General features: G+C 43.5%; 2 protein-coding genes across 16 annotated transcripts in view; one reads left to right on the forward strand and one right to left on the reverse strand.

Moving 5' to 3' along the window:
* The first annotated feature begins 155 nt into the window (after nt 1–155).
* nfkbiz (nuclear factor of kappa light polypeptide gene enhancer in B-cells inhibitor, zeta) lies at nt 156–5,101 on the forward strand. Of its 2 annotated transcripts, XM_088369064.1 has the most exons (9): nt 156–531; nt 1,692–1,930; nt 2,008–2,113; nt 2,237–2,383; nt 3,469–3,532; nt 3,607–3,785; nt 3,914–4,024; nt 4,436–4,603; nt 4,723–5,101. In XM_088369064.1, exons 2-9 carry the CDS (start codon nt 1,713–1,715, stop codon nt 4,759–4,761), a joined length of 1,032 nt encoding a protein of 343 aa, XP_088225190.1. In that variant the 5' UTR covers nt 156–531; nt 1,692–1,712; the 3' UTR covers nt 4,762–5,101. The 2 variants fall into 2 exon arrangements, with proteins under 2 accessions (XP_088225190.1, XP_088225189.1); XM_088369063.1 differs by having other exon boundaries at nt 156–1,930.
* Nucleotides 5,102–7,276: 2,175 nt separating this feature from the next.
* unc80 (unc-80 homolog (C. elegans)) overlaps nt 7,277–27,919 on the reverse strand; it is a 28,749-nt gene continuing 8,106 nt past the window's right edge. Inside the window, exons 16-66 of one of the 14 annotated variants that reach the window (XM_088368498.1) lie at nt 27,240–27,290; nt 26,672–26,820; nt 26,282–26,445; nt 25,670–25,768; nt 25,277–25,485; nt 24,153–24,259; nt 23,975–24,068; nt 23,392–23,564; nt 23,110–23,322; nt 22,884–23,019; nt 22,687–22,820; nt 22,401–22,578; nt 22,113–22,322; nt 21,877–21,974; nt 21,579–21,794; nt 21,412–21,519; nt 21,199–21,337; nt 20,760–20,941; nt 20,561–20,692; nt 19,263–19,449; nt 19,043–19,174; nt 18,676–18,819; nt 18,171–18,271; nt 18,020–18,106; nt 17,771–17,954; nt 17,352–17,446; nt 17,197–17,286; nt 17,023–17,124; nt 16,763–16,943; nt 16,387–16,652; nt 16,195–16,329; nt 15,977–16,115; nt 15,777–15,873; nt 15,528–15,698; nt 15,222–15,314; nt 14,839–15,057; nt 13,974–14,204; nt 13,032–13,155; nt 12,817–12,942; nt 12,624–12,747; nt 11,961–12,167; nt 11,711–11,895; nt 11,471–11,636; nt 11,226–11,405; nt 10,998–11,145; nt 10,164–10,220; nt 9,350–9,431; nt 9,115–9,220; nt 8,888–8,908; nt 8,464–8,669; nt 7,277–8,388 (exon numbers count right to left, since the gene is read on the reverse strand). In XM_088368498.1, the coding sequence (XP_088224624.1) occupies nt 7,936–8,388; nt 8,464–8,669; nt 8,888–8,908; nt 9,115–9,220; nt 9,350–9,431; nt 10,164–10,220; nt 10,998–11,145; nt 11,226–11,405; nt 11,471–11,636; nt 11,711–11,895; nt 11,961–12,167; nt 12,624–12,747; nt 12,817–12,942; nt 13,032–13,155; nt 13,974–14,204; nt 14,839–15,057; nt 15,222–15,314; nt 15,528–15,698; nt 15,777–15,873; nt 15,977–16,115; nt 16,195–16,329; nt 16,387–16,652; nt 16,763–16,943; nt 17,023–17,124; nt 17,197–17,286; nt 17,352–17,446; nt 17,771–17,954; nt 18,020–18,106; nt 18,171–18,271; nt 18,676–18,819; nt 19,043–19,174; nt 19,263–19,449; nt 20,561–20,692; nt 20,760–20,941; nt 21,199–21,337; nt 21,412–21,519; nt 21,579–21,794; nt 21,877–21,974; nt 22,113–22,322; nt 22,401–22,578; nt 22,687–22,820; nt 22,884–23,019; nt 23,110–23,322; nt 23,392–23,564; nt 23,975–24,068; nt 24,153–24,259; nt 25,277–25,485; nt 25,670–25,768; nt 26,282–26,445; nt 26,672–26,820; nt 27,240–27,290 (7,631 nt within the window). In that variant the 3' untranslated portion in view covers nt 7,277–7,935. Of the gene's footprint in view, nt 8,389–8,463; nt 8,670–8,810; nt 8,909–9,114; nt 9,221–9,349; nt 9,432–10,163; nt 10,221–10,997; nt 11,146–11,225; nt 11,406–11,470; nt 11,637–11,710; nt 11,896–11,960; nt 12,168–12,623; nt 12,748–12,816; nt 12,943–13,031; nt 13,156–13,973; nt 14,205–14,838; nt 15,058–15,221; nt 15,315–15,527; nt 15,699–15,776; nt 15,874–15,976; nt 16,116–16,194; nt 16,330–16,386; nt 16,653–16,762; nt 16,944–17,022; nt 17,125–17,196; nt 17,287–17,351; nt 17,447–17,770; nt 17,955–18,019; nt 18,107–18,170; nt 18,272–18,675; nt 18,820–19,042; nt 19,175–19,262; nt 19,450–20,560; nt 20,693–20,759; nt 20,942–21,198; nt 21,338–21,411; nt 21,520–21,578; nt 21,795–21,876; nt 21,975–22,112; nt 22,323–22,400; nt 22,579–22,686; nt 22,821–22,883; nt 23,020–23,109; nt 23,323–23,391; nt 23,565–23,914; nt 24,069–24,152; nt 24,260–25,276; nt 25,486–25,669; nt 25,769–26,281; nt 26,446–26,671; nt 26,821–27,239; nt 27,291–27,919 lie in introns of all 14 variants that reach the window. The other 13 variants (XM_088368493.1, XM_088368495.1, XM_088368492.1 and 10 more) reach the window with 13 other exon arrangements.

The raw sequence follows: 27,919 nt of genomic DNA on the forward strand, positions 1-27,919 counted from the left end.
TATATCTTCTTTCTTTTCAACTCTGTCTGTATACATTGAAGTCAGTTGATTGGCAAATTATAACATAAAAATGGAAAAAGTAAATATTCTGGCAAAATGTGATTTCTGTTATTTAAAACTCTAAACCTAAAATTTGTAATTAAAATGTCCTGATTCACCTTTATTAATTAAATTCAATAAGCTATTAGTGATAGAATATATTAAAATAAATGTACGTATATATTTACAATTTTTTTTATTTACATTTTTTTATAATTATTATTTTTTATAATTTATTTACATTTTTTTTATAATTATCATTACATACTGTTAGTGATGTATTAGTGAGAATGACTTATTTGATGATTTTTTAACCTCTCCAAATGCCCAGGCACATCTGTACCTTTAAGAAAAAAAAAAAAATCCGGCCCTTGAGCACAATACAATGCACTTGGAACTGGCTCCATAGAGATTGGTAAACAAGGAAGTACAGTGTGGTGTGGCACGCTTTGGACTTATTTCCTCATTACTGGGACCAGGCATAGACAAAAGGTAGGCACAGATGGAAAAAAATGCTCAATCGTCAACCTTCTGCTTCTTATATTGAAGAAATGTACTTTTGTTTTGCTTGGCAAGGGATTCATATCCAAGTTAATCACTGCACAAGAGCTGTCGATGAGTAATGTTGGCTCTGTCAGCTTATCAATACAATCTAATCATGCAGCCTCAAAGTGTTGCGTCATTCAAACATTTCTTTATGGATTTATTTTCTTCTAAATGCTAAATATAAATGGGAAACCGAAATCCAAATGTTAAATGTAAATGTATGATCCAGTGGTCAGACTCTCTTAAATAACCTTTGTATGGAAGTATATCTGTGCCATCAGAGTTTTAATTCCAATTTCTAACGCAATTTTTTTTCAGCATCGAAATTTCTAATTTAGAATTTTTCCAGCATCAAAATTCAATGTAAAAAAAAAGAAAAAAGTCAACATCTCAAAATGGTCAACTGTAAAAATATTTAACCTAAAATAATTCAGTATAAAAAAGTCAGTCTAAAAAATTTACAATGAAAAAAAAATTAAACTGGAAAAAAAATCTGCAAAAAATTGCCTGCCAAAAAATCTGCTAAAAAAAATCTGAAAAAAAAATCTGAAAAAAAAAATCTGAAACATCTGGGTATTGTATTAAATAACACTTTTCAGCATCAAAATTCAATGTAAAAAAAAAAGTCAACATCTCGAAGTGGTCAACTGTAAAAATATTTCATCTAAAATAAATCAGTCTAAAAAATTTACAATGAAAAAAAAATCAGCAAAAAATTGCCTGCCAGAAAATCTGCTAAAAAAATCTGAAAAAAAAAAAAATCTGAAACATCTAGGTACTGTATTAAATGTCACTTTTCAGCATCAAAATTCAATGTAAAAAAACAAGTCAACATCTTGAAATGGTCAACTGTGAAAATATTTAACCTAAAAGAAATCAGCGCAAAAAAAGTCAGTCTAAAAAAATTTACAATGAAAAAAAAATGAAACTGGAAAAAAAAATCTGCTAAAAATTGCCTGCCAAAAAATCTGCTAAAAAAAATGTGCCTGCAAAAAAAAAAAAGAAAAAAAATCTGCAAAAAAAAAAATCAGAACCATCTGGGTACTGTATTAAATGTCACTTTTGTGAAAGTTGCAGGACTTCAAACAAAGTTTCTCCAAACACAGGTAGAAAATTTTCCCCTAGTCATGTCTAGGGCTGACCTCCAGAAAAGGAAACGTTTGCCAGATGAAATCCCTGTTAGTCCACCGAAGATGCCTCCTTGCGCTTACCTGCCTGGTCCTGAGCCACCCCCTCCCCAGGAGTATCAGCTCACATTATTTCAGTGGCAAATCCAACAAGAAGCACGCAAGTATGAAGGCGTCGCTCCCGAGTTGCTGAGCATGCAAGATGGCGATGGTGACACGTAAGTACACCTTCATTTTTCTCCAGCCACTTTGATGCATCTTAGGAATGTCTTTGGACATTTTGTCACTGTTGCAGATGTCTTCACATAGCTGTGGCCCAAGGCAGAAGAGCTCTGGCCTACATGCTTGCTTCCAAGATGGCCGTCTACGGTGCTTTAGAGGTGAAAGAGCACAATGGGCAGGTAACGGAGCTCCTCTCGGTCTCCATCGAGTCTCTTCACAATTTTACAAATGTGTAAAAATGAACAGCGTCGAGGTACGAGTGAAAATATGCATGCCACCTTCTTGTTCGCTTGTGCCTTCAGACGCCGCTTCAAGTCGCCACGGCAGCCAATCAGCACCTCATCGTAGGTGACCTGCTGGAGCACGGAGCAAATGTCAACACCACAGACTTGTGGGGCCGCTCACCTCTGCACATTTGCGCTGAGAAAGGATTCCACCTCTGTCTTCAGGTTTGGAGTTGGAAAAGTTACTTTTTATAACATCAAATTTAGGGAATGCCCTTTTATTGACCTGAAAACTAACCAGGGCCAAAGAGTTGCCTCATATTCAAGATTCAAGATTGAAGAGTTTTTTATTCGCCATGTTTGAGCGTGCCAAGCAAGGAATTTGACTTCGGTAAATCACAGCCTCTGTTCAACATTTAGGTGACTAACAACAACACTCAGGACATGTGAAGAAGAAAGATATTCTCAAACACCTTAGAATGTGCTCCAAATAGTTGCAACTCAACACCCTTTGCAGACTTTTCCAATATTATTATTTTTTTCCTGTTTTAAAAGTTTTTGGAGGGAGGAAACTCAGTTTACAAAATGTTTTTGTTTTCACCCCAACACATTTCAATGGGTGTCAATTAAATGCAGGTTTTGGAAAAGTCGACCCTAACCCTAACCCCTAACCCCTAACCCTAAACCCTAACCCTAACCCCTAACCCTACCCCTAACCCCTAACCCTAACCACTAACCCTAACCACTAACCCTAACCCCTAACCCTAAACCCTAAACCCTAACCCTAACCCTAAACCCTAACCCTAAACCCTAACCCTAACCCGGGCTAGCTTGCAAATTACAAAAATAATGCATATATGACCTCAATTAAATTTTTCAATTAAAAAAAATATTCCCCGTCTACCAGCCACAAAAAAAATCGTCTAAAAACGCTGCTAAATATTGAATACATATTTCCTATGAAAACTAGGGGTGGTCAAAATAATGACAGTATAACAATACTCACCAACATTCTTTATCCTCTGTGGAAAATGACGATTTAAGTCAATTTAGCTTTCTTTGCGTTTGCGTTGTATTATGCTGCCATCTAGTGGTCAAGTTATATAGACTTGAGCTGCAATGACACACTGATTGTCTAGCTCTTTATATTGTACTTAATACTTTTATTCATTAAGTTTGCTATTGAAAACATGACAAAAATATTTTATTTTTTTGTAAGCTGGACACGAATTATTATTTTATGTGAGATAATGAAGTGCGAATGAGTTGCCTACACTCATCTGCCTTTTTGATACTTTGTGCATCCACAGATCATCTGGAGGACTTTCTCCGGATGTTTACAGATGATTAATACAGAAATGCAGAATTTTGAGGGTAAGTTCTTTGTTTCCATCACTGAGCCACAGCAGCACAAGTGTACACTTCCAATACGTCTTTGTATTCCAAAGGTCAAACTCCGCTTCATGTTGCCGTGTTGTCTCACAACGCGGTTGAAAACGAGTGGAGGCAACTAGCCCAAACTGCCACCGGGGGCTGGCACCAGAAAAATGAGCTACTGCAAAGGAAACACATTCATGTCCAATGTGTGGAGGCCTTGTTGTACATGGGTGCCTCCTGTGGGACTCAGGTAAGTTGTGCACAAATACACAAAGTAGATCTCACAATCCTGAGTGCACTTCTCACTTGAGTCACATGACACCGGGAAAGGAAAATGACTCGTAGTTTCACTTGGGGGTGTCATTTTGATTCCAACAGGACTTAAAAAGTGGTTATACATGTTGGCACATGGCAGCCGAAGAAGCCAATTGTCAACTGTTGAGCATCTTCCTCCAGCGGCCGTCTGCTGTGAGCAGCCTCGACCACAAGGTGACACCAATGAGCATTAAGCACGTCGCATGGTGTGATGATGATCCAAAATGGAAATCATCCAATTCACAGTCAACTGAAATACTCTCACTCACAGGGGCATTTTTCATTTTGCTCATAACTGAAACTATTTTTCGTATACACCCTACTTTGAAACCCTAACCCTATCTGGAAATGCTACTTTGAAACCCTAACCTAAGTTGGAAACCCTAGTTGGAAAACTTAACCCTAGTTGGAAACTCTACTTTGAAACCCTAACCTAAGTTGGAAACCCTGGTTGGAAACCCTAACCCAAGTTAGAAACCCTACTTTGAAACCCTAACGCACGCACGCACACACACCTCCCAGGTCAACATGTTTCAATCGTCGTGTGTTAATTGTGAAGAATGTCTCACTTTGTACTCATCACAGAGCTTCAGCGGCAACACAGCCCTACACATCGTCAGCGCCTTACAAAACCATCCCACTCAGCTTCAGGCGTTGAAGCTACTGATGGCAGGTGGAGCCGACCCCACCGCCAGAAACTTGGAGAACGAGCTGCCCTGGCACCTGGCGCCTGCAGGTCCCACTGGTGACATGGTAAGGTCAACCATTTCAGAAGAACATCCACGGGGAGCTTGAAAACATGAAAATCAGTCCCCCTTCTGTTTTCTTCTGTGTTTCTATTATTTTTCTCACGTATTTCTTTCTATCTTCAGGTGCGTCAGATCCTGAGAGGCCAACACCTTGATGCTTAAAACAGACCACTGTCAGTCAGACAGTCCATCATAAGATAATATTTGCCTCACAAGGCAGATGGCGGTTGTTTCAGTGAAACAAATCATTTTGATGTAATACTCAATGAGCTCAAAAACAAACCCTAACCCTAACCCTAACCGTTATGCAAAAACGGGGAGTTAATGCTTCTCTTTGGGTCATCTTGATTTTATAACACTTATAGTAGTTTTTACATAACGGGTACGCATATATATGCCTAAATATTGTTATCCAATATATCTAGTGCAATTTCACATTAGATTGCTGGTTTGAAATGTACTTTTATTATTATTATTTCAATAAACATTTATGTTAAAACTTGTCTGGTGTTTTATTCCTTGTTTTTATATTTGCCAATTAAAACATAAAAATCAGACATTTGGTTGACTGCTTTATATAACAATATATATGAGTTGGTGTCCCCCAAAATAACAAATGTCGGCATAATAGATTTTTTTTCAACCTTTTATTCAAACACAAACACATTTTGTATAATAACACCATCAGCTACAATCCAACAAATGAAAAATTAAAACATCAATATCGGCATAACGTGTGTCGGCTGGCATAGCAGCAACGCTGTCTGTCACTCATGAATCTTCGCGAATGAACCTGAAAATGGCGGTGTACCTAATAGAGTGTCCGAATGACGTCACAGATCAAACAGCCAATCAGCCTGTTATTAGGTACACTTGAAAATGGCGGTGTACCTAATGGAGTGTCCGTGTGATTCCCTCGTTAAGTGCAGGTGCGTGAAAACTTTTAGCTCCTTTTGAACGTGAAAGAAGCTAAAACTTTTCACGCACCTGCGCTTAACGAGGGTCACTTGGAAAACATGTTGGAACGCAGCCCTGAGGACTAGAGCTTGACACCTGTGACCATTGACCATGATATTTCCCTAATAAAGTGGCCTGTTATTAGTTACACTTGAAAATGGCGGTGTACCTAATGGAGTGTCCGTGTGATTCCCTCGTTAAGTGCAGGTGCGTGAAAACTTTTAGCTCTTTTTGAACGTGAAAGTGGCTAAAAGTTTTCACGCACCTGCGCTTAACGAGGGTCACTTGGAAAACATGTTGGAACGCGGCCCAGAGGACTAGAGCTTGACACCTGTGACCTTTGACCATGATATTTCCCTAATAAAGTGGCCTGTTATTAGGTACACTTGAAAATGGCGGTGTACCTAATGGAGTGTCCGTGTGATTCCCTCGTTAAGTGCAGGTGCGTGAAAACTTTTAGCTCTTTTTGAACGTGAAAGTGGCTAAAAGTTTTCACGCACCTGCGCTTAACGAGGGTCACTTGGAAAACATGTTGGAACGCGGCCCAGAGGACTAGAGCTTGACACCTCTGACCTTTGACCATGATATTTCCCTAATAAAGTGGCCTGTTATTAGGTACACTTGAAAATGGCGGTGTACCTAATGGAGTGTCCGTGTGATTCCCTCGTTAAGTGCAGGTGCGTGAAAACTTTTAGCTCTTTTTGAACGTGAAAGTGGCTAAAAGTTTTCACGCACCTGCGCTTAACGAGGGTTACTTGGAAAACATGTTGGAACGCGGCCCAGAGGACTAGAGCTTGACACCTCTGACCTTTGCCCATGATATTTCCCTAATAAAGTGGCCTGTTATGAGGTACACTTGAAAATGGCGGTGTACCTAATGGAGTGTCCGTGTGATTCCCTCGTTAAGTGCAGGTGCGTGAAAACTTTTAGCTCTTTTTGAACGTGAAAGTGGCTAAAAGTTTTCACGCACCTGCGCTTAACGAGGGTCACTTGGAAAACATGTTGGAACGCGGCCCCGAGGACTAGAGCTTGACACCTGTGACCTTTGACCATGATATTTCCCTAATAAAGTGGCCTGTTATTAGTTACACTTGAAAATGCCGGTGTACCTAATGGAGTGTCCGTGTGATTCCCTCGTTAAGTGCAGGTGCGTGAAAACTTTTAGCTCCTTTTGAACATGAAAGTGGCTAAAAGTTTTCACGCACCTGCGCTTAACGAGGGTCACTTGGAAAACATGTTGGAACGCGGCCCCGAGGACTAGAGCTTGACACCTCTGACCTTTGACCATGATATTTCCCTAATAAAGTGGCCTGTTATTAGGTACACTTGAAAATGGCGGTGTACCTAATGGAGTGTCCGTGTGATTCCCTCGTTAAGTGCAGGTGCGTGAAAACTTTTAGCTCCTTTTGAACGTGAAAAATGCTAAAACTTTTCACGCAGGTGCGCTTAACGAGGGTCACTTGGAAAACATGTTGGAACGCGGCCCTGAGGACTAGAGCTTGATACCTGTGACCTTTGACCTTGATATTTCGCTAATAAAGTGGCCTGTTATTAGGAACCACTATAATCTATTGATTATAGCACCTGAGTGTAAAGTAAGTCAATTGAGTTCTTCAGAATTGTGATTCTGTTTCGACTACTGCACTTTTATTTTGTCAATACTGCACAATGTGTATAATGGATTCTTCTCATTAGAATAGTCCCAGAGAAGTGAAGAAAGCACAATGTACGTGTTTTTAATATTCTATTTGATATTTGTTTCACATACGTTACAAATCGATGGCACAAATATTGCTCGGCCAGAACAATAACACGCGAACAATTGTGGCAAAAAACATCCCAAATTGCATCAATGACAAACGACATGTTGCTTGCTTGGCACATCCAGTTTCATGTTTCAGAGGTATTTTACTGCACTCAATAAAATCATCTACTCCAAATCCATCTCGACATTGGCTCTTTTTTTCCCTTAAGGCATGAAATGAGAAACGAGGCAATGACTATTACTGCATCGCAACAGACACACATTACGTACATATTCAATGTTAAACTAGAATATTTCAAAATCAAATAATAAATCACAACGTTGTCGCTTATGACAGCCTGTTGATAATTTCTATTCATTATACTTCATGATATCATTTGTGCATACAGTAACATGAGCTCTGCTAAAATATACATTCAGGTCTACAAGAGAATAATTAAATAATAATATCACTGTCACAGTGTTATGTTGTATATTTTTGTACATTAAAGAGATTTGCTGCTGCTGCCATCATGGGACTATTTCGTGTTACAGATATGGCTGTTGCTGTGCCTATTGTTCATTACGTGGGCTTCAATTGCTCATCTGAGGAGCGCCGTTCTTCATCTGTGACGCTACACGTGGGATTCATCCAAGTCCAGGTCAACGGGGGAAAGAGGGAGTCGGCCAGGTGAGCGGCGAGGCGACGGCGCAGGCAGGAGCGGGGTGAGGAGGGGGTTTTCCGTGCCCTCGTCCTTGCCGAGTCGTAGCGGCGTGTCGCTTGGCGGCAGGAGCGCGGCCGTGTCCGAGTCGCCGGGACTCTCTCGGGTACGCGACGCTGTCGGCGGAGGAGGAACGAGCGAGGTTGGCGGGCTGGGGGCCGGTGTCACGCCCAGCACGGGGAGGGGCGGAGGGAGAGGAGAGGCGGTGCGGGACAAAGGGGAGCTGGTTCTGGAGAGGCTTAGCGGGGAGCAGGGATGGGGAGGTGGTGTCGGGGTGGAGGCGCGTGAGATGGACGGGGGCGGGGAAAGGCTGCTGCGGAGGCCCCACTGCTCTCGCTTCTCCTTGCTACTCATGGTTGGTGCAACCTACCGAGAGAAAAAAAAAAACCTTACAAAGCGATGCTTCTCAAACAGGTTTGGGAAGCCCATCAGAATCACCACCTGTGTTTTTGCGGGGCTGTGAAGGTCGGCGATGACGGTGGCTGATGTGACGGAGGGTACTTCTAATTTGGGAGGCTTGGACACGGCGAGCATGCTCTTCCTGCCTTCAATGGGAACGTCCGCCCCGCCGGGGCTCAAAGACTTGCTGCACGTTTGCGGCCCTTGTGTTTCCGTAAAGGTGACCGACCTCTTTTGGTCCGCTTGCGCTATTGACGACGCACACACACAAGTTCACGTGGTCAAACGTAAGGTCATGGCAGAATGACAAGAACATCAGCAGCAGTCAAGGCAGGGGCGGAAGGCGGGGCTTTGGAAGGGGTGCAAGACAGACATGCAGAGCGCCCTACAGTAACTGGGTGAGCTTGCAGATGGAGGGGCGGGCCATTGCAGGGTGGAGAGGAAAGCTTAAGGTCTCGCGTCTCACCTTCACAGTCCAATAAAGTTTCTTCATTTTGAAACAAAAGGCATGAGACAGAACAGAGTGAGATATGTCAGTTTGGCGTCCGGGGGACACAACAAACATTGGAACAGACACGGGGGAGTGAAAGGTGGGGTGATCTCACAGTGACACCTTTGTTCAAATTTGCTCCACTAATTTGAGCTGATTTAGTCGAGTATATGCTGTGTGCTTCTGAAGATAGGTGTTGTTACCCAGTGGTTTATTTTTGGGTTGGATGCTCCTGCGAGTTGTGGAGAGACGAGCTCCAGAACGACCACGGGGCTCATTCTTTGGAATGGACAGCAGGGGGCGCCGCAGCTACAAGAAGAAAGGCATTTTTCAATTTGGTCACATATGTTTTGTTTCTGCATTCAAATCAAATCATTATTGTGTCACTATTATTTTTTTTTGCATGGTCAGGGTGGGAATTTTTTTTTTTTTTTTTACCTGTCTCAGGCCTCTCTTCCTCCCCAGTGGCGGCTGGATGAGAAGGTTTTGTTGGCCGGGCTCGCTCTGGACACTGGCAACCCTGGTAAAATACACAAACATATAACACGAGTGACTGAGAAGCAAGAAGAGGAAAAAAAAACGCTGGGCCACCTTTGCACCAACTCTTTGAGCACAACTGCAGATCTACTCACTCACTACTCAACACACATTTTGCTATGATTCAAACACAACAAGGGGGCCTGAAGTAGCAACCACTTAACCTGGCCGCCAAAAAAAAAAAGATACTTTCAATCCAATTTCCACAAAAGAGAAAAATGTGTTGGGGTTGCTACCCCAGTCGGCCCCCTTGCCCCGACAGATTGGTATCCACAGTTGGACGTCCAATTTGATCAGCGAGAAGCCTGATTGACATGTAAACAATGTGACACACCATGGCACCGATGATGGCTGGAAAGACCCAGAAAAACAGAACACCTTGACCCCGTGACCCTCAAAGTATGCTTGTATTTGGTGGCGCAGCTTGGTTAGGAGAGTGCAGCTGATGAGCTGAGAAAATGAGGGTCAGTGCGGAGCTCGAGGGGAAAAGGGGGCGGGGTCACAGACAAACTCACACTTTAATGACAGAGAGAGAGAGAGGAGAGAGAGAGAAACAGGTAAGTGGGAGGAGTGTGACGGGCCGAGGTGACTCGATTGGATGCGGATGAGTGATCGAACGGAGAGGCAGCCAATAGAGGAGGGCCGCCTGGAGGCCAAGCCCCTCCCACTGCTGGACAGATGCACACATAGAAAGAGGGTGGGGGGATCACTGTACCTAGAGAGGTTACCCTCCTGCAGAAGGCCCTGGGACTCATCTAGCACATTGGGTTCACTGTAAAAAGGGCGGGGAGGGGGGCGAGAGCGGGAGTTTACGCTGTTAAGTCCACATCCATCAGCACCCATCAGCGTGACTTCCTGGTGGCTTGGCAGCTTTTTAAACATCATTACCAAAAAAAATACAATATTGTGATAGAAAAGCAAAAACAATGCTGGGACGTAACTAGGTTCAAATAATTTATATTTGTGAGGAATCTTTATGTTATTGGAGCGGTTATCTTGCAACATTTTAGTTTTAGTCCCAATGTTTGAAGACTTAATCCTTTCTACTTAGTCCAAAAGTTTGTCACCCTCAGATGATGACAAAAATAAATAAGAAGTATTCTGGATTCAGATCTTGGGGTCTTAAAAAGAATCGGGGAGCAATAAATAGGATAGCATTAGATTCAGATATTATGGAGTTGGTGGCTAAGTAAGATGGTATCATTTGCTAACGAAGCATTTTTGTTATTGTTAACAACTTGATAATGTTAGTAAATCGATTTTGACAGCATTAAAGTTGGACTGAAATGACATTAAAGCAGCATGTCAAATTTCCTTTATCACGACACACAACTATATAAATTAATAAAAGAGGAAAAAAAAATTTTTTTTATCAAAACCACCTTTGCATAAAAAAAATTCTTAAAATTATAATTTTTTTTAACTTAATTTTATTCTACTGGGCAGCTGTTATCAATTTGATATATATTTTTTTTGAACGGTATTTACTCAAATACGAAACGCGAGGCCTTTAGCCACCTGTGACTGACTTGGCGACCTAAATTGTTACCTGTGGCTGGGCAGCATGGTGCTGCGGGGAGCTTCAGGTTGCGAAGCGGCCGAGCCGGTGGCGTGGCTGGAGAATCGGCGTTCGGATATCAGCCTGGGCAAGAAGGCCTCGTGCTCGCTCACGACGCTGGGGATGCTGATGGAGTCGTCTGGAGGGAGAGAGAACCCCAGAGTTCTTATCATACGCAGCGACACCTACGGGCGGAAGTGAGCTTAAAACGGCTCGGACTCTCTTCGTCGTCCTCATCGGTACGGCTGAGCGTGTCCTGCGAAGGCTGGCGGGACGGCTGGCTGTCCTGCTCCCACACCGTGCCGGTGCCCGTGTTGGAGCGCGACATGGTGGCCAAACTGAGGCGGTAGGCCGAAGTGGAGGTGCCCACTGTGCTGATCGACGTCTTGCCCTGGTAGGCTACAAATCAACCGCTTGCTTCAGAACGTGATCAGAGGACACGGAGAAAAACCAGAGATTCTGACCGGAGCCGCTGTGAACGGCCTCCTTGAGGATCTTGAGCTCATTGTTGAATTCCGCAAACAGCGAGCTCTTGCACAGAGGACGAGGGATAAATCGCCGCTCCAGCTGGTCGGCGATGTGGTGACGCGCCGTGATCTCCTCCTGCGAGTCGGCCGGCTGCGCCAATAACTAGACGTGGATGGAAGACGTGAGGACATGTTGCAAAAAGATGAAGGAAGTCGACGGCGGCACCGCTGCGTCACCTTGCACTGTATGAAGGGTCTCAGTAGGACAAAGATGGGGATGCGGGTTCTCACGATGAAGTCAATGAAGTCCCAGAAGGCCAGACCGCCCACCTTCCTGAGAGCCATCTCTTTCACCTGCAGACTCAGACGATACCACTGGTTCCCCAGAGAGCGCTCGAAGCATACCAGAACCACTTTCAGAGCTGTGGAGGAAAGAACAAACCACATCAGAGCTTCTGAAGCATGTTGTGTCATTTATAATGCATACCAAGATACGCCGCCTGGCTGGTGGACTCAGCCAGACCCTCTCTACGAAGGTCCTTCCCCGTGTCGCCGGGGGTGGAGCAGTGAGCCGGCGAAGCGTCCAGCATGAAGTTCTTGGTGCGGGACGTGGAGATGATGCGTGGCGGTAGCAGAATGTTAATGACCGTCTGCAGCAGCAGGAAGATCTCCGGCTGCTCCAGGTGGGGGCTGTCTATGAGAGACACAAGTCGAGAATCATCGTTTTTTTTTTTTTTTGGGCTATATTCAGAAATGAAACATTGAAATATAATAATAATAAATAATGATAATAATAACAAAAACATTCATAATAATAAAAACATCTGAATATAATAATAATAAAAAATAAAACCAAAATCATTAATGATAATAAAATCTGAATATAATAATAGTAATAATAAATAATAATAATAAAAACATTATTATTATTATTAATAATAATAATAATGATAATATAACAAAAACATTCATAATAATAAAAACATCTGAATATAATAATAATAAAAAATAAAACCAAAATCATTAATGATAGTAAAATCTGAATATAATAATAGTAATAATAAATAATAATACTAAAAACATTATTATTATTATTAATAATAATAATAATAATAATAATAATAATAATAATATGTGTGTAAGCTTTTACCTTTGCTCCCAGACCCAACAGTGAGCACAAAGGGGATCAGCAAGTTTAGCAGCATCCCCTCTCGCCTCTCCTGATTGGTGAAAGGTGAGATCATCTGGCTGAGCGGGAAGTCTTCCTTCAAGGCCTGTACGAAAAAGAAATATCAACACCCACAACTACAAGCGCTTCTCAAGTGTGCTTTGAAGAACGCTACCTGGATCTGTAAGGCCACCAAGCGCACCACCGCTGTGCTGAAAGGGAGCGGCGGGGAGAGGTAAGGGCTGAGATGGAGCAGAGGCAAGCCGTCCGCAACACTGGATGGGCCCACCACGCCCATCACCTGTACACAAAAAATTAAATCAAAGCCATCGTAGTGCATTCATATAAATAAGTCATCAAATAAAAAAATGGAAGTTATGCTTTTCATACTAGGTTGACGCAGACGTTGATGAGCGAACGAAGGTGAGGCAGGAAAGAGATGATTGGCTGACGTTGAAGAGTCAGACAGATGCCCTCAATCAGGTTGCTCGCTGCTTCCCACTCCACCTGTCTCCTGGAAAGCACAGAAGCAAGCAGCAGAGGCCGCCGCAATCCCCCCACCCGCCACCACACACACACACAGTCAGACCACACGGATTCCAAAATTTATCTTCCATCATCAATTCACATTGGCGGCCAAGACTTGAAAGCTCACAAAGTAGCAGCAACAGGCCCTGATGTGATGCACACAACATCTGGGTCTAGTCTCAGTCATGGAACTGTACTTTTAGCCATCTTGTGCAATTCAACGTGTTGGTTGCTTCGCCAGTTAGCTGCGAGTGGTTTATTTTTTGATGTGGGAAAATTGTGGAACGGAGCTGTCGAGCTAAAATGGCACGTAGATTAGAAACCGACTGAACACAACCCGCACAATCTAAATCAGATCCAATACAAGATGTTATCATGGTGGTCAAGCACGGCATCATATTTCTGTTGACCTTCTCAAGAAGCTCAATAAAATGACCAAAATAAAAGGAGTATAGGTGTACCTAATATTACGCCTGGACGTTTTTTTGTCACTGTTGCCGTGGTAGCGTGTGGTGGAGCTCTTTGTTTTTTTTTTTTGGAGTAAGGGGGCACCTTATCGGAAATTTGGGTTCTAATGTGCAATAAAATGAAATTCGTTTCATGGCAAAAGACTTGACCCGGCTGGCTAGCCACGTGTGGCTGCACAAAAACACACGACAGCAACGCAAACGAAGGCAGAGCGACAGGGCGGTGCCAAGAAGCCGCATATTGACCGCACACACCACGGCACGGCACGGCACGGCACTGGCACAGCACGATACACTCACGTGGAGACAGAGAAAGGAAAAGTGGGATTGAACAGACCTGGTGCATAATGCCTGTGGGCGAGCGCACCTGAGCGTGGGCATTTTGTGGATCTTGTTGAACATGCGGTCCAGCCTCTTGAGGATGAGGATAAGCGCCGGGCGCACGGCTTCCGAAGACCAGTCGGTGATGGGCAGCATCTCCATGATGTAGCGACGCAGGCCTCGGCTCTCCATGGTCAGGGTGTCGTACGGCGCTAGCTTCAGTAGGGCGTGGGCGATCTCGGCCAGCCTGGGAAGGATGCGGGCAAGTCGGTAAATAAAACCGACTCAACTCCACGTGAGAAAAATAATTGATAAGATTTTAATTTCATTTCAATGAGAAACGGTGACTTGAGATTGGATTTGAGTAATGAGGGTGGTCATGGAGCAAATAAAACTTTTAAAATTCATTTAATTAAATAATTTTTTTTAATTAAATAGTAAAAATAATTTGATGATACATTTTTATTGACTTGAAATTGGATTTGAGTAATGAGGGTAGTCATGGAGCAAAAAAAACTTTTAAAATTAATTTAATTATTTAAATTTAGTTTTTTAAATTAAATAAAAATAATTTTAGAATAAATTTTTGATTGACTTGAGATTGGATTTGAGTAATGAGGGTAGTCATGGAGCAAATGAAACGTTTTAAATTAATTTAATTAATTAAATTTATTTTTTCCAATTAAATAATTAAATAATTAAATAATAAAAATAATTTTATAATAAATTTTTGATTAATTAAAATGTAATAATTTTTTAATTGAACTAAATTGTTGCTGCCAATAAAAAAACAAAATATGCCATGGCACCAATGACACGAACCGTTCGGTCTGAGTAAATTCTGATCATGAATGAGCTCAAGTCAGATGGGTCCTCATCACCTCATGTGTGACTTGATGTCGAGCAGCTCCAGCGCCGTCACCCGCGGCTCCCCGGCTACGTTCTGCAGGATCTTCAGACGCGGGCCGCAGTGCTTGTAGAATTCGGTGCAGATGTTTAGCAGGGACTCCCGAGGCCGGCGGAACTCCTCCCTTGCGATGCGCTCGTCCAGCTCCTCTCTTGGCATGCCCTGGCCTTCCTCCATAAGATGTATGTTGTCCCTGAGCGACACGAATTCAGACCACATTCAGATAGTGATCAGCTCGTTGGCACCATCTAGTGGCAGATCAGCTGAAACTGTCATATTTTTGCTCGTGACACAAAACAATTGCCTTGTAATATAAACAAAAAGGTTCCAGATGCTTCTAGGTAGCACTCATCTGACCTGGTGTTGACTCCTCCTGACATGGTGTGGTTAGCAGTGGTTCCTCCTTTATGGCCTTGATCACAGCGGGACATCTGCGGCGCAGTCATGGGCCTGTGAAGACAATTTTTGTAGATTGTAATACATCTCACATGTCACATGAAAGCATAATCATCATGAAGCAGATGTGTGACCAGCTTATTAAAAAGTTCTATCGTTAGTTATTAATTGCTGGATCTCTTACCTTCAGCAAACCATGGAAAAAAAATCCAGAAGTTCTGCTGTTAAATAAGCAAAAAGTCATCTTAATGGGAACAAGTACGGCACCTTGTAAGGGCCTCTGAGCTGTAGAGCAGCGCCTGCAGGGAGGTGGCCAGAGCGGCAATGGCGGCGATCTCATCCCTGGCAGCCGATGCCGACTCCATGGTCATTGTGTTGCTCTTCAGCTTCTGGAGGTAACACGGAACCAGGGCCTCCAGCACCATCAGCATTTGGAGACTGAAGAAAAAGTTGCACATTTAAAGTCAGACAACAACCACAATGTTCAAACAGGGCGGATTTATTTTTTTTTTTTACCTTCGGAAGGACTCGGGTGCATACGCTGCCACAGTGACGCACAGCTTGATGGCTTCACTAATAGAAAAGGCCAAGTCCTCATTGCCATAGCAGAAATCTGCGACAAAATTGGCACAAAGTTCATATCCATCCATCCATCCATCCATCCATCCATCCATCCATCCATCCATCCATCCATCCATCCATCCATCCATGTTTACCTAGAGAGCGCAAAGGTTTCTCCGCCTTAACCAGCTCCAATGCATCCAAGGCATCCTGAGTCTCGCCTTCCAGAGAGACCAAAAGGTCAAAGAGACACTGAGCTGACACTCCCTTGGAAAGGCCACTACTGGTACTCGTCTGGAGTCAGGAAAGTTCAAACCGTTTCTTCTTTACAAGTGCACAGAAATATTTGGAGTCCTCCAGCCGGCGCTCTTACTGTGAATTCAAGCAGTGGCGCCACACTGGCAAACAACTGGAGGATGAAGGGCTTGCGGTGGAGGATGTAGAACTGACGGCAGCAGAACTCGATTCCTTGCCTCAATAAAGGGTTGCCCTCGTAGTCCGCATAAACCTGCCACCATAACACATTTTCAGTACTGTTCTTACGTTTCTTTTGACACTCACACACCTGCAGCATGGTGGGCAGGATCCACTGATAGCCGCTCAGCGAGAAGAGGTGATTGAAATGCACGGCGGTGTTGATGGCGGTCGCCGTGTGCTGCCTGACGAGGGCGCTGTCCTCTGGGTGCAGTAATAAGGCCCCGTTGAAAACGTTGAGGAACAGCATCATCTCATCTCCCCACGGGTACTCGCTGGGCATTCCCAGAAACATCTCTTCAAGGAGCTTGATCCACAGCACCTTGTGGAGGGTGTCCAACCCAAATAGCTCCTTTCCTGAAAGATAAAGTGGCAGATCTTGGGTTAGTAGCCAAGTTTTTTTTTGTAGGTAGTTTAAGAATCTTTGAGAAGCACAGATATAGAGAATCAAAATAATTTCGATGTACCCTGTGGCTCGTTAAACAGAGAGAACTCGCCGTCGATGGCGGTTCTCGGGAAGGAGGGCAGGCGGAGCAGGTCTTCCTGGAGCAGCGAGACATGGGACTGCTTGTGCACGGCGGGCATGTGCTGAGTGAGGGAAATGAGGAAGAGCACACGGCCCACCTCCTCCAGTTTACGGGAAAACACCTAAAAACAAAGACGGAAAAGAATATGAGCAAGGCAAGGCGTTTCACAACGATGTCAATTCACGGAAAGTTCGCTCAACCTGTTTCTGGATCAGTTCCTGTCCTTTCTCGGGCAGCATGTGGACAAGGTTGAGCTGCGGAGAGACTGATCTCCTAAAGGGGTAGATGTCTCTCACATATGTCTGGAAGAGGTCACAATTACATCTTCAGCGGATTTGCTTGCAAAGATGCTCGCACAGGTGTTTCTGCGCTACCTTGGAATAATGGATGAGGTTCCACCGTTTGTCCATAAGGAAGTAATGAGCCGATCTGGCCTCGGGAATGTTGAAAAACTCCAAACATTCCTAGAGGGGAAAGAGAAGGATGAGAGTCGTTCATAAATATCTGCCAATTGGGTTGGAGGTGGTACCTTTAGCAAAGCTTCAAACTGTGTGTCTTCATGGACTGGCAGCTGTGTTGGGATGTCACACTCGTTCTGTCCATGCACTACCAGAGTCTTGGTTCCTGCACCAAAAATATGAAAAGGTCATCTCTCTCATTCCTTCCAAAATTAAAATACAGAAGACTTTTTTCCCTTTGTCTTAGTAATATGTTATTGTTAATATATATTATATTTATATAATATAATATATAAATATATATATAAAAATATATATATTAATATTGAATAATATAAAATAATAAAAAAATATTATTAAATAATATTATATTATTTCTACTATATTATTTGATTATATTGTATTATTAGATTTGATATAATTATTTATATTATATAATAAAAAATAATATAAAAGCACAGAATATATATATATAAAAAAACTGTCTCACCTGGCATTGACGCCGTGACCAACAGCTTGACTTCACACTGCTCTTTCTTCATGGTCTGCTTCAGGTCTTTAAAGAAAAGCCCTTCTACGTAGCCCACCACCTCCCACAAGAAGGTGAGTGTCGCCGAGATAGCATCCATCCCCCACTCGCACGGGGTCCGCACAAAATACATGATCAGGCCCACCTGCAAGGAGACCACTCGACTCAAAACAAGCCCAAGATCAACGACGATGGTGTTCACGCACTCACCAGGTAGTTGAAAAGAATGTGGGAGGTCTGCGCTGGAAGGTCTCCAATGTTAAGTAGCAGCTTCCTCAACATGTACATCAATTCATCCTGGCAGAGGGAAAGGCAGAGTCACACACTTGAGGTGATTTTGTCTTTGAGGCTGCCGTCTTACCTGCCGGTTGCTCACAGTGAGTTTTTCCAGGAAATGCCGCAGGACAAGGGCGGGATCCTCAATCAGGCAATTCCACAAGATTTGCTGGGCGATTGCACTCACTGTGGAAAAGATGTACAGAATACATTTGAAAAATGTTTTAGTAGACCCTTGCATACATGCAGATTTGCATTTTTTTTCCTCAATATTTTCAGAATATAGTTTCAAAATATTGTGTTTTTTTTTTTTTTTTTGCCCCACCCCAAATTTCTGGAACGGTACAGAACAATTGATGCACACTTAATACAATTACATTGACCTCACATGTCATGCCAAAACCTTTGGCGCCATCTAGTGGCATCTAAAAGCATTACAGAAATAGCACAAAATAGAACATAAATAGCAATAGCAAATGACTGAAGAAAGGTTCAGCTGAAAAATACAAATATGTTTCTTTAGAACTAGCAAGGGGTTCACGCACCGTACCAGTAAGAGAGTGCAAGTGATAAAAAAAAAAAAGGTTTACCAGCCACGCCATCCTCTCGCACTTCGCCGTCCTCCATGAGGTGCACGATGGGTAGCACGGCAGCACAGATGCATGCCGGGAAGACGGCTTGTGGTGGCTGCAGCATGTGGTGTGTGGGGGTGTGTTCTGTCGTGTTCTCCTCATCTGGAAAAACACAAGAACAAACTTTTTTCACAGTTTGGAGTCAAGCATGACATCATCATATTTGCAGCAAAACATTGAACAAAGTGCCTTGGCCCAATAAATGATAATAAAATAATATGATAAAATATAGTACAATATATATAATAAAATAATAAATAAATAAAATAAATAAACGGCCGATTGATGTTGGTGGCAAACGTTCAGCATTCAAAGTGTGTCATACCTTCAGCACTAGCCAACGAGCGAACCGACCACACGGAGCCTCGGCGGAAGGAGTAATTCCTGTGAGAGTTACTGGAGGCGCAGGACGGACTAACGGACAGACGGCGAGATGCCAGGTTCACCACTTCTTCTGCTGGCACCATCAAAGTCAAACAAGGACAGAGTAGAAGTAAGAAAATACATACATTTTGGCGTGCCGTAAGCATGACCGACCAGCCCACCTTCTTCTTCTTGCTCGGCCGGAGGGCTGCACGTGGGCTCGTAGCAGGCCTCCTGCGCCACGGGGATGGCGGTGATGATGCTGGCCTCGCGACCCAGCCGCCGCTTCTCCTCCTCCTGCTGCAGGTTCTTCAGGATGTGCTCGGCTCGCTGGTGAGAGCGCGACACCGCCCGTGCTGAGAAGGATTTCTGTGGGGGTGGGGACCGTGAGGATTGCGCAAGTGGGATTCGCTACACGTATACATGATCCCTCCATTGGCGCTCTGCGTGGATCCCGGGCAGATATACAAAGTAGGAAACTTGCTGCATGTCATGGCATTGGCACACGTGCTCGTACACAGACTACATGAGAACATACACGGCCAAGTCTGTCTCATCGTAACCATGCATACACAGCACAACACAGTCTGATGCATGCTGTTGTTTTTCCCAAAGACGGTGCCCATATTCTGATCAAGATGCAACTGCCCCCCTCTTGGAAATCTCTGAAAAACAAATACAGTGGACCCAAATCGAGTAAAGGGGGGAAAAAAAAAAAAAATCTGGAAAATTTGTATTCCCTGACATTTATGACTTGGGCTAAAAAAAAGATGCATCAGCACAAAGATCTGGACAGAAAACTTACTATGGCATGGACTGACTGAATTAATGCAGGGAACTAAAAACAAAGACAGATAAAATGATAGAGGAAGGTCTTCATCAAAATCTTTAACACTTAAAACAAGCATGCAGAATAACTAACACGAAGAGAAAAGTCATAATGAATGGTTGCGCAGTTTTTTTTAGAATTTAAAAAAAGATAAATGGTTCTGTTTTTATAGAATTTAAAAAAAAAAAAAAAAAAAAAACAGATGGTCATCTGCTGAAATTTTTTTCCGGAAAAAAAATGATTCAAATTTTTTGTTTATATGTCAACACCTTCAAAACACTTTCAAATGTTCTTAAACAGCTTTACCATGTTATGGTTAGAAAATTAGAAAGAAGAAGGACATTTCAATAATTTGAGGAATTATTATTAAAAAATAATACTAAAAAATACACCGGCAAAAAAAAAAAAAAAATCATAAGTAATGGAAAAAATCTTTTCATATTTGTTTGCAGTTGCAAGAACTAAATTGGCTTTTTTTTTTTTTTTTTTAACACTGGATTTTTTTTCCCAGCAATTATTCCATCCTTTGTGGAACAGTGATTGCTTTTTGACTGTTGTAATCTTTAGCAAAATTTTTTACATAACATCAACTTGAACTCTCATAATCCCTATCAGTCTACTGTGGACAAAACAAACCATGCATGAACTTACAGACTGGTCCTCATTGATCGGATCTTGGACACTTCCGGTGTTCTGGGGAACCCACGGGGGGTCAAAAATGGGCACGCACGGCATGCCCAGTATTGGAGATGGCAGGGTGAAGTTTATGCTGGGTGGAGGAATCTAAAACCAACATGAATGAACTTACACCCCTCCTGCCTTTTTTTTAATTTGTAACCAGAATGCTTACTTTGAAGATCTGCTGAGCTCCTTCCTCCATGCGAGGCCAAACCTGGTAGCGGAAACGCCAAAGCGTGTAAAACTTGAGGATAGAGTTAATGCGCTGGCAGGCCTCTTGGTGCTGGAACTCAGCCATCATCATCTCGGTCACGGCATCGGGGACCTTCACCGCGCACAGGAGGAACATGGCGGCTGGAGGGACGCAAAAGAAGAGGACAGGAGAAGTTCATGGTAGCATCGTAGTGAGGTGGGTGGTCATTTCTAAATTTTTCATTTCAAATATAACACGTAAAATAATAAAATAAAAATAAAATATAACACAAAATAATAAAATAAAATAATAAAAATAAAATAATAAAATAATTAAAAAAAAAAATAAAAAAAAAAAAGTTTGACATTAACTTCTTGCAATCTTTTTAATATTGAAGCTGCGAGAATAAAGCTTTCACCAGCAGCGGCTGCCATGTGTTCATCCACGCTGAGCAGAAGCTCCCAGGCTGCAGGTTGAATGTCTCCGTACATGTCATCAGTCAAGATCGGAGCAGCTTTGATCAGCAGAGACAAGGGAGCCGGCGACAAGCTCATCACCTGCCACAAAGTATTTGAACTTTGTTCCATACGTTCCACGCCTGGTCCAAATTTTACAAAACCAAACGCCACACCTGGTTTCTGATGTACTTGAGCATTCCAGTGTCTTTCTTCCCTTCGGTGTTGCTGTCAGTGGGCCTCCTCTTCATGGACGGCGTCCTCAGACACGATTTATCGGAGCACTTGGGGCCAAACACGCTCTCGGTGAGGTGAACAAGAAGAAGGAGTTATAAGAACTCACCTCCTTGTTCTTCTGTGCGCGAGCACCGATGATGCCGGTGGTGGTGGCGGGGGCGGCGCTGTCCTCTTGTAGGCTGTCCACCGTCTCGCCGTAGACAAGCTTGATGGCGCGGACGAGACGGGCACAGGAGCGGTTGTGGTGCTGGTAGCAGCGTGGGTGGCAGAAGTCAATATGAGTGCAGATGAAACTCTGCTGGTTGCATAGGAGGATCATGATCTGAGGAAAAAGGAGAAGGAAAATGACATATGGACAGCTTGTTGTGTCCCTGTCCAAATATGGCTCATTCTAGTTGACGTACGTGAAGCCAAGACATGTTGCGGTGGTAGTTGTCCTCTGCTCCGCTTGAGCTTTGACCTTCAGGCTCAATGCTGGGTTCACTGGTACTGCAAGGACTACCTGTGGGGGGACAAAAAAAAAAATGCCGTGACTGTAACATTATAATTTTATCAAAATTGAAAAAAATAATTGAGATCTAAAGTAACACACAATCCAAATAAAGAGGTCATTTGGATGAGGCTTGACCTTTGAACTTACCGATGTCCGTGACAGTATCTCGGCTATTTGTTTGTGAAAGTATCCCCTCCTCATTCTCCGACTCGGAATCCTGTCGGGACAGTTTGGTGCTCTTCAGGCTGCCCGCCCTCCGGATGGAAGATAAGGACCCCCCTTTTTTGACGCGGAAACTTCGGGCTCCTTTGATCTGAAGCAACCGCGAGCCTCCGATGCGAATCTTTCGGATGGGTGCTGTCGACAAAAGATTATTTGAGCAAAAAAAAAAAATAAATAAATCTGGGCAATGAAGGTAATCTAACAAGAGCTCACCTGCAGCCTCCTGAGCCTTCTTGTCGTCACACACGGTGTCCGACTTGAGAGTGTGGCTGCTGCTGTTGAGCGAGTCGTGACCGTCCTCGTCGTCCAGGATTCCGGCGAAGCTGATTTTCCTCTCGTAGCGATGTCGGCCGAGCTCGGGATCCAGACGCAGGCGGCAGCTTTCCAAGTCCTGCGGATGATGAAAGAAAAGATGGACGGTCACTCGTCTGTCTCCACCAAGCATCATCTCAAAACGGCTTTGTGAAAATCGAACAAAAGATCACATCCATAAAATTACCACAAGTGGTTCTGTGCGTGGTCGCGGCAAACATGGGAAAGTCTCTCGCAGAAAGGTGGTGATTTCCAACAACAGCTGGCAAGCAGCCATCTTGAGAGCAAATGGGCAGCCACATTTTGTTGGATTGACCGTATCTTGAGGGAGAAACAGAACAATCATAACTAAAAGATAACGAAAAAAAACACCATTTGACTTACTATCGTCTAAATAATCCTCTTCCTCGTCCTCCTTCCTCATTCTTCGTTTCGTCTCCTCATCGTAGATGTAGCCCAGGATGTTGGCGGGACTCTCGCTGTCGCAGTGGCACAGTTCGCTAAGTCGCGTGCCAATGGCCTGATTTGAGAAAAACACGCGTAGCAATTTAAGACTCCAATTTTTGGAAAAAAAAATCCCTCCGGAAAATGTTTGAGAACATCGACTCACATCTCCCCATTGGCAGAAATGTTTTGCCGCATTCCACTGGAGCTTCTGATTCCTTTTATTGCCGACTATGGGCGATCGTCCTCTGGACAGGCCTCTTTTGGTGATGTTAACATGATGGCCCTTCATCCACTCTGGCCAGTTGCCACGGTTACAGCGATGGACAAATCGGGCGCATTCAAGGAAGAGGGATGCCCGAGCCACGATGGGCGCTTCCTGGGAAGAGCAGAGGACAAAGTCAAGCCGGGGGGAGATAAATAAAACGGGACTGATGACGACGAGTACCAGGTCCAGAGCGGCGGCGAGGATGGACGCGTCGGGAATGGTCCCGGGCTCGCAGCAGTTGAGAAGAAACTGGAAGCGTTTCATGCCTTGTCGAATTGCACCTAAATTCACCACATTTTTATTTTTAATGGCCTCCTGACTGGCGGCAAGACGCTCCTGGAAACCATGCGGTCCTGGACAAAAAAATAAAAAAAATGGATTTGACTGAACACATCCATTTGACAAAACACGTTTAAGAGCCACTGACAGATGATGAATCATTTTTTGCCTATTTTGTCATTCATCGGAAGCAGAGAAGGCGCTAAAAGCAACATGTATGAACCACACCACACCAGAAAGATGGTTGAAAAAATCCAAATTACAGTTAAGAGCAAATGGGGGGGAGGGAGGGCTGGGGTGTTTTGGGGGATGGAGTGGGACATGCATGCAATGCAACATTTACAGCCCTTTCCAAAAATGCAGCAAGAAGGCAGAGGTATGGGTCGGGGAGGGCAGTGAGTGGGTGAGGGGGAGGGGGGTCTACCATCTTTCTCTTCTGTGTGGTGAAGCTTGGATGGATTCCTCCTGCCAGACCTCCATTTACCGAGCCGCTTGAAGAAATTCTCTTCCTCGTCCCTGCTGTATTCCGGCCCGGCGGCGACGCCCTCTGACAGCTTGACTGCGCTGGTGAACTTCACCTGTTCGTGCAACAGAAGATGAGGATTTTTTTGAAGGCATAACAAAATAATAATAAAAACAAAAGCAGTGTCATCCTTCCTGACCTTTGAACTTTGCCGAATGAAAGAGAGTCGATCGACAGAGCTGATATCCAATAGGTCCTCCACACCGTCGGTAAGTCCAGAAAGAGAGGAACGCTTCAGCCAGTTGCCTGGGGAACAGCATGAATGAAATATATTAGCGCATACTCCGGACTGATGTCAGCTAGAATTTACAAAGCACGTACACGGGCGGCTGCAAGACACCAGCGTGGAGAAGATGGACAGCATTCACAAAAAACATGCAATGGAAAGAAGCCAGACCAATAACGTTAACTAGTTAGGTCATCCTGAATTAAAACACTTAATTTTTATGGGGAAAAATAAGAAGGCTCAATGTATCAGTTGAAGCTGCACTCCGTGGGATTTTCTAATCACTACTGCCACCTGTGGCCGAAAAATGAATTTGAACAGGCCTTTTTTTTTTGCGTGCATGGTTTCCTTTTTTTTATTAGCCTTCTTTGGAGATTATTTATGTATATATATACAATAAAATAAACGTAAAATTCTATCTATCTATCTATCTATCTATCTATCTATCTATCTATCTATCTATCTATCTATCTATCTATCTATCTATCTATCTATCTATCTATCTATCTAAATAAAATAAATATAAAATTAATTAATAAATATATAGAGAATTTTATATAATAATTCCTATTTCCTGATCATCAAACAGCCATAAGATGGCGGATAGTGGTCTCGGCCAACATCGCGGGTACCGATACCAATAAATAAAGCTGGTATCGACCCGTCCCTAATATACATCCATGCATATACAGTACAGATACATAGAGACTCCAGTCTGGGCATGCACGCCAGCAACACCAACACAGACGACAAAGATGATAAGATGAAGATGGATCCACTTGCACATACGGAAGACAGAGAAGGTGAGTGGTAGGTGAGTGCTCCTGCGGCATGCTGAGGTGCAAAAAAGGAACATGTAAGGGTGGACGAGGTGAGCTTTCATGGATGTGGAGAGACATTCCTGAATCTCATGTGAAATGTGATGATTTGGTTTTGGTTAAACACGGAGAAATAGAATTTAGGACAGATACACATGCGGACTGATTGAAGTCATTTGGTTTTTTTTTGGTCATAAAAATCTGGGTGGCTGCACCTACCAATGGGCAATTTCAGTTTCTTGCGAAGTGAAATCCGCCGGGATCTTGATCGGGAGCGACGATCCGTGGTGGTACCAGAATGGGCGGTGGTGCATTCTGAGGTGTCCTGTTCCGATTGGCTGCTGGTGTCGCTGGCGGCACTCTGCGACTTAAACATCTTCCTCCAAAAGTCTTTCCTGCCCAACAAAGCTCCTGGGATCTGCTCCTCACTGGACACACAGATGAAGAGAGTCATGGGGATGTATTCAAACTTCAAAATAAAATTAAATAAATAAATAAATTAAAATAAAATAAAATAAAAACCATCTTCCTCAAGTCAACTGTTTGATAGCAGAGAGATGACAGCCGGCATGACATGGATGGGGCCACAATGATGATGAGGTGAAGACTCACTGTTCGGGGGTCTGGGGGGGTCTGCTGGAGATGTAACTGCGACACTCATCAGCAGCACTGGACACCTGACCCTTCTCCCCGGACACACCCGCTTCTGACCTGCACGCACACACCCCAACAAAAAAACAAAAAAAACAAACAGCGCTCAGGCCACTCATCTATCTGAGATGACCAAAAGACCATTCCGACTCTTACTTCCACCTTTTTTCTTTTTTTGCCCTGCAGATTATTAGTTTCTTCAAGAAAAGATGACACTGCCTGAATCATTAATTCAACAAATTAAATTACCTTTATCTTCAAAATATTTTAAAAACACCCCCACCACTATTGTTGGAATGGTGTCTTCCACAACGCTCCCAAAGTCTCAAAACTAAAGACTAGCATAATACAAAAAAAAAAAAAAAATCCACCCACACGCCCAGTTTGCTCTACACTTTGTCTGGCCAAGGACAAATACACAAACAAGTAGCATTTAGCCCCATGCAAAAAAGACAAACACAAACAGGACAGACAATAAAGCAAGCAGCGATGAGATGCAGAAGAGTGAACGAGAATTCATCTTTTAAATGTTTTTTGGATTATTTGTCTCAACGACGCATTTCTTTCCAGTACCTTCTTGGACCTTGCAGTTTGCTCTCATCTTTCTCATCAGGTTTTTTGGTGGCTGTGACCTTCTCGGCGCTGTCCAGGAGGGCGCTCAGAGCCACTCGCCGAAAAACATTTCCGTGTGCCTCCTTGATGAACTGCACTAGCTGGCGGATGTCACAATACAGGCCCTGTCAAGGAGGAGGACAGCACCATGAAGCAATTTTTTTTTTTTTTTTCATATTGAAAGCATCTTTGCATGGTCCATATTTTTCCAAAATCGAATACACTTATTTTTAAAAATGTGTGTTACCAGGAAAAAAAAAACAGACCAATCAAAAATGCCTTCTCATGTTAATGATGCAGAATCATTCAATTTCATTTTGATGCAGTGAGGAGTAAAACTCAAGCACCCACCAGATTCTCGGGACTGTGAAGCTCATGCGTTGTGGAGGCGCAGCGTGTGATCAGCGACTTGAACATGCAACCCACCACCACCGCCTCCATGTTCTGCGCCAGGGACTTGTTGTCTCCCGTGGTGAAATTATTCCCAAAGCCTGCCTTGTCTGGAGACAAAAAAAACCAAAAAAAAAAAAAAAACCAGAAGGAGTGGAAAAGACCATGGATCACACAGGGGTGGTTTAGTCAGCAGAACAAGACAGAAAACGATTATTGCGTACAACAAGTTGGGATAATAGGGGGCAAAACAAACGGGTCTGTACAGCATATGGGAGGGGGAGGGGGGGGAGCAAACTGAAAAGGATTCTGGGTAAGGAAAGAAGTAATACATGCAAGTGACTAAGGCCTGCTCTTGAGCGAATCATTCTCTTGACGTAAAAAATAGTGATTTTTAAATTTAGACTTGCAGGCGAGATTTGTCACTTTAGGACAGAGCGAGAGGGGCAGCGATGGAAGCAGGTTCTGCTCAGGTGGCTTTATCACAGCTTTAAAAAATCAATGCTCTATTGATTATATGTGTATCTACCGATGTTTCGTTTTTTCGCCCTCCTGGACCTCTCACCTGCGCTGCCGTACTCTGCAAGAGAAAAGAGGCGGGGCACAGGTTGTGATTGACATCAGGCCAGCACAGACATGTACGTGGTGTCAGGAAAAAGACCTCCTCAGAGAGGTCAACCCAGGGAACACACACGCAAAAGTAACACACACACACAAGGATTTCATCATCAAAACACTCATCAGTTCGCTCACTTGCCAAAACATTTCTTTCAATTTTGTAGGATGTCGTCAAGCAGAGATAAAAACGATTGGCAGATTGGACGGAGATGCGATGAGCAAAGCTTTGGATTGGCAAGTGTACGAAAATGAATGAGCAAGGAAGGAAGGAAGGGAGGCAGGAAGGAGGGAGGGAGGAAAGGACTGAAGGAAGGATGCAGCAGGTGGTGGAGGCGGGCGGAGAGAAGCAGGGCGACTGCGGAAGACGGGCACAAGCAGCGAGAGAAACAGAAAAAGCACTGAAAGGCAAAACAGTCGAGATTCATCAAACACATCTTCTTCAAAAATACGACACTTGATGGGTCCCTGCGTAATCCAGAGCATCATTTGCAGTAATAGTACACGATTGATAAATAAAAATATGAATAAAGCCTTTTAAAACCGTTTTGATGGTCTTGATTATTTTCTATTCTTATTTGATTTATTTTATTA

Source organism: Syngnathus floridae, chromosome 2 (assembly GCF_059516105.1).
Source record: "Syngnathus floridae isolate MCC-2025c chromosome 2, RoL_Sflo_1.0, whole genome shotgun sequence".
Classification (NCBI taxonomy): Eukaryota; Metazoa; Chordata; class Actinopteri; order Syngnathiformes; family Syngnathidae; genus Syngnathus; species Syngnathus floridae.

Bases quoted from the DNA above. Each gene is read 5' to 3' on its own strand.
- nfkbiz (XM_088369063.1), top strand. From the start codon at position 1,566: ATGTGCCTGCAAAAAAAAAAAAGAAAAAAAATCTGCAAAAAAAAAAAT. The intron at 2,114-2,236 runs GTAACGGAGCTC...TTGTGCCTTCAG, and splicing joins TGAAAGAGCACAATGGGCAG to ACGCCGCTTCAAGTCGCCAC. The intron at 4,025-4,435 runs GTGACACCAATG...TACTCATCACAG, and splicing joins TGAGCAGCCTCGACCACAAG to AGCTTCAGCGGCAACACAGC.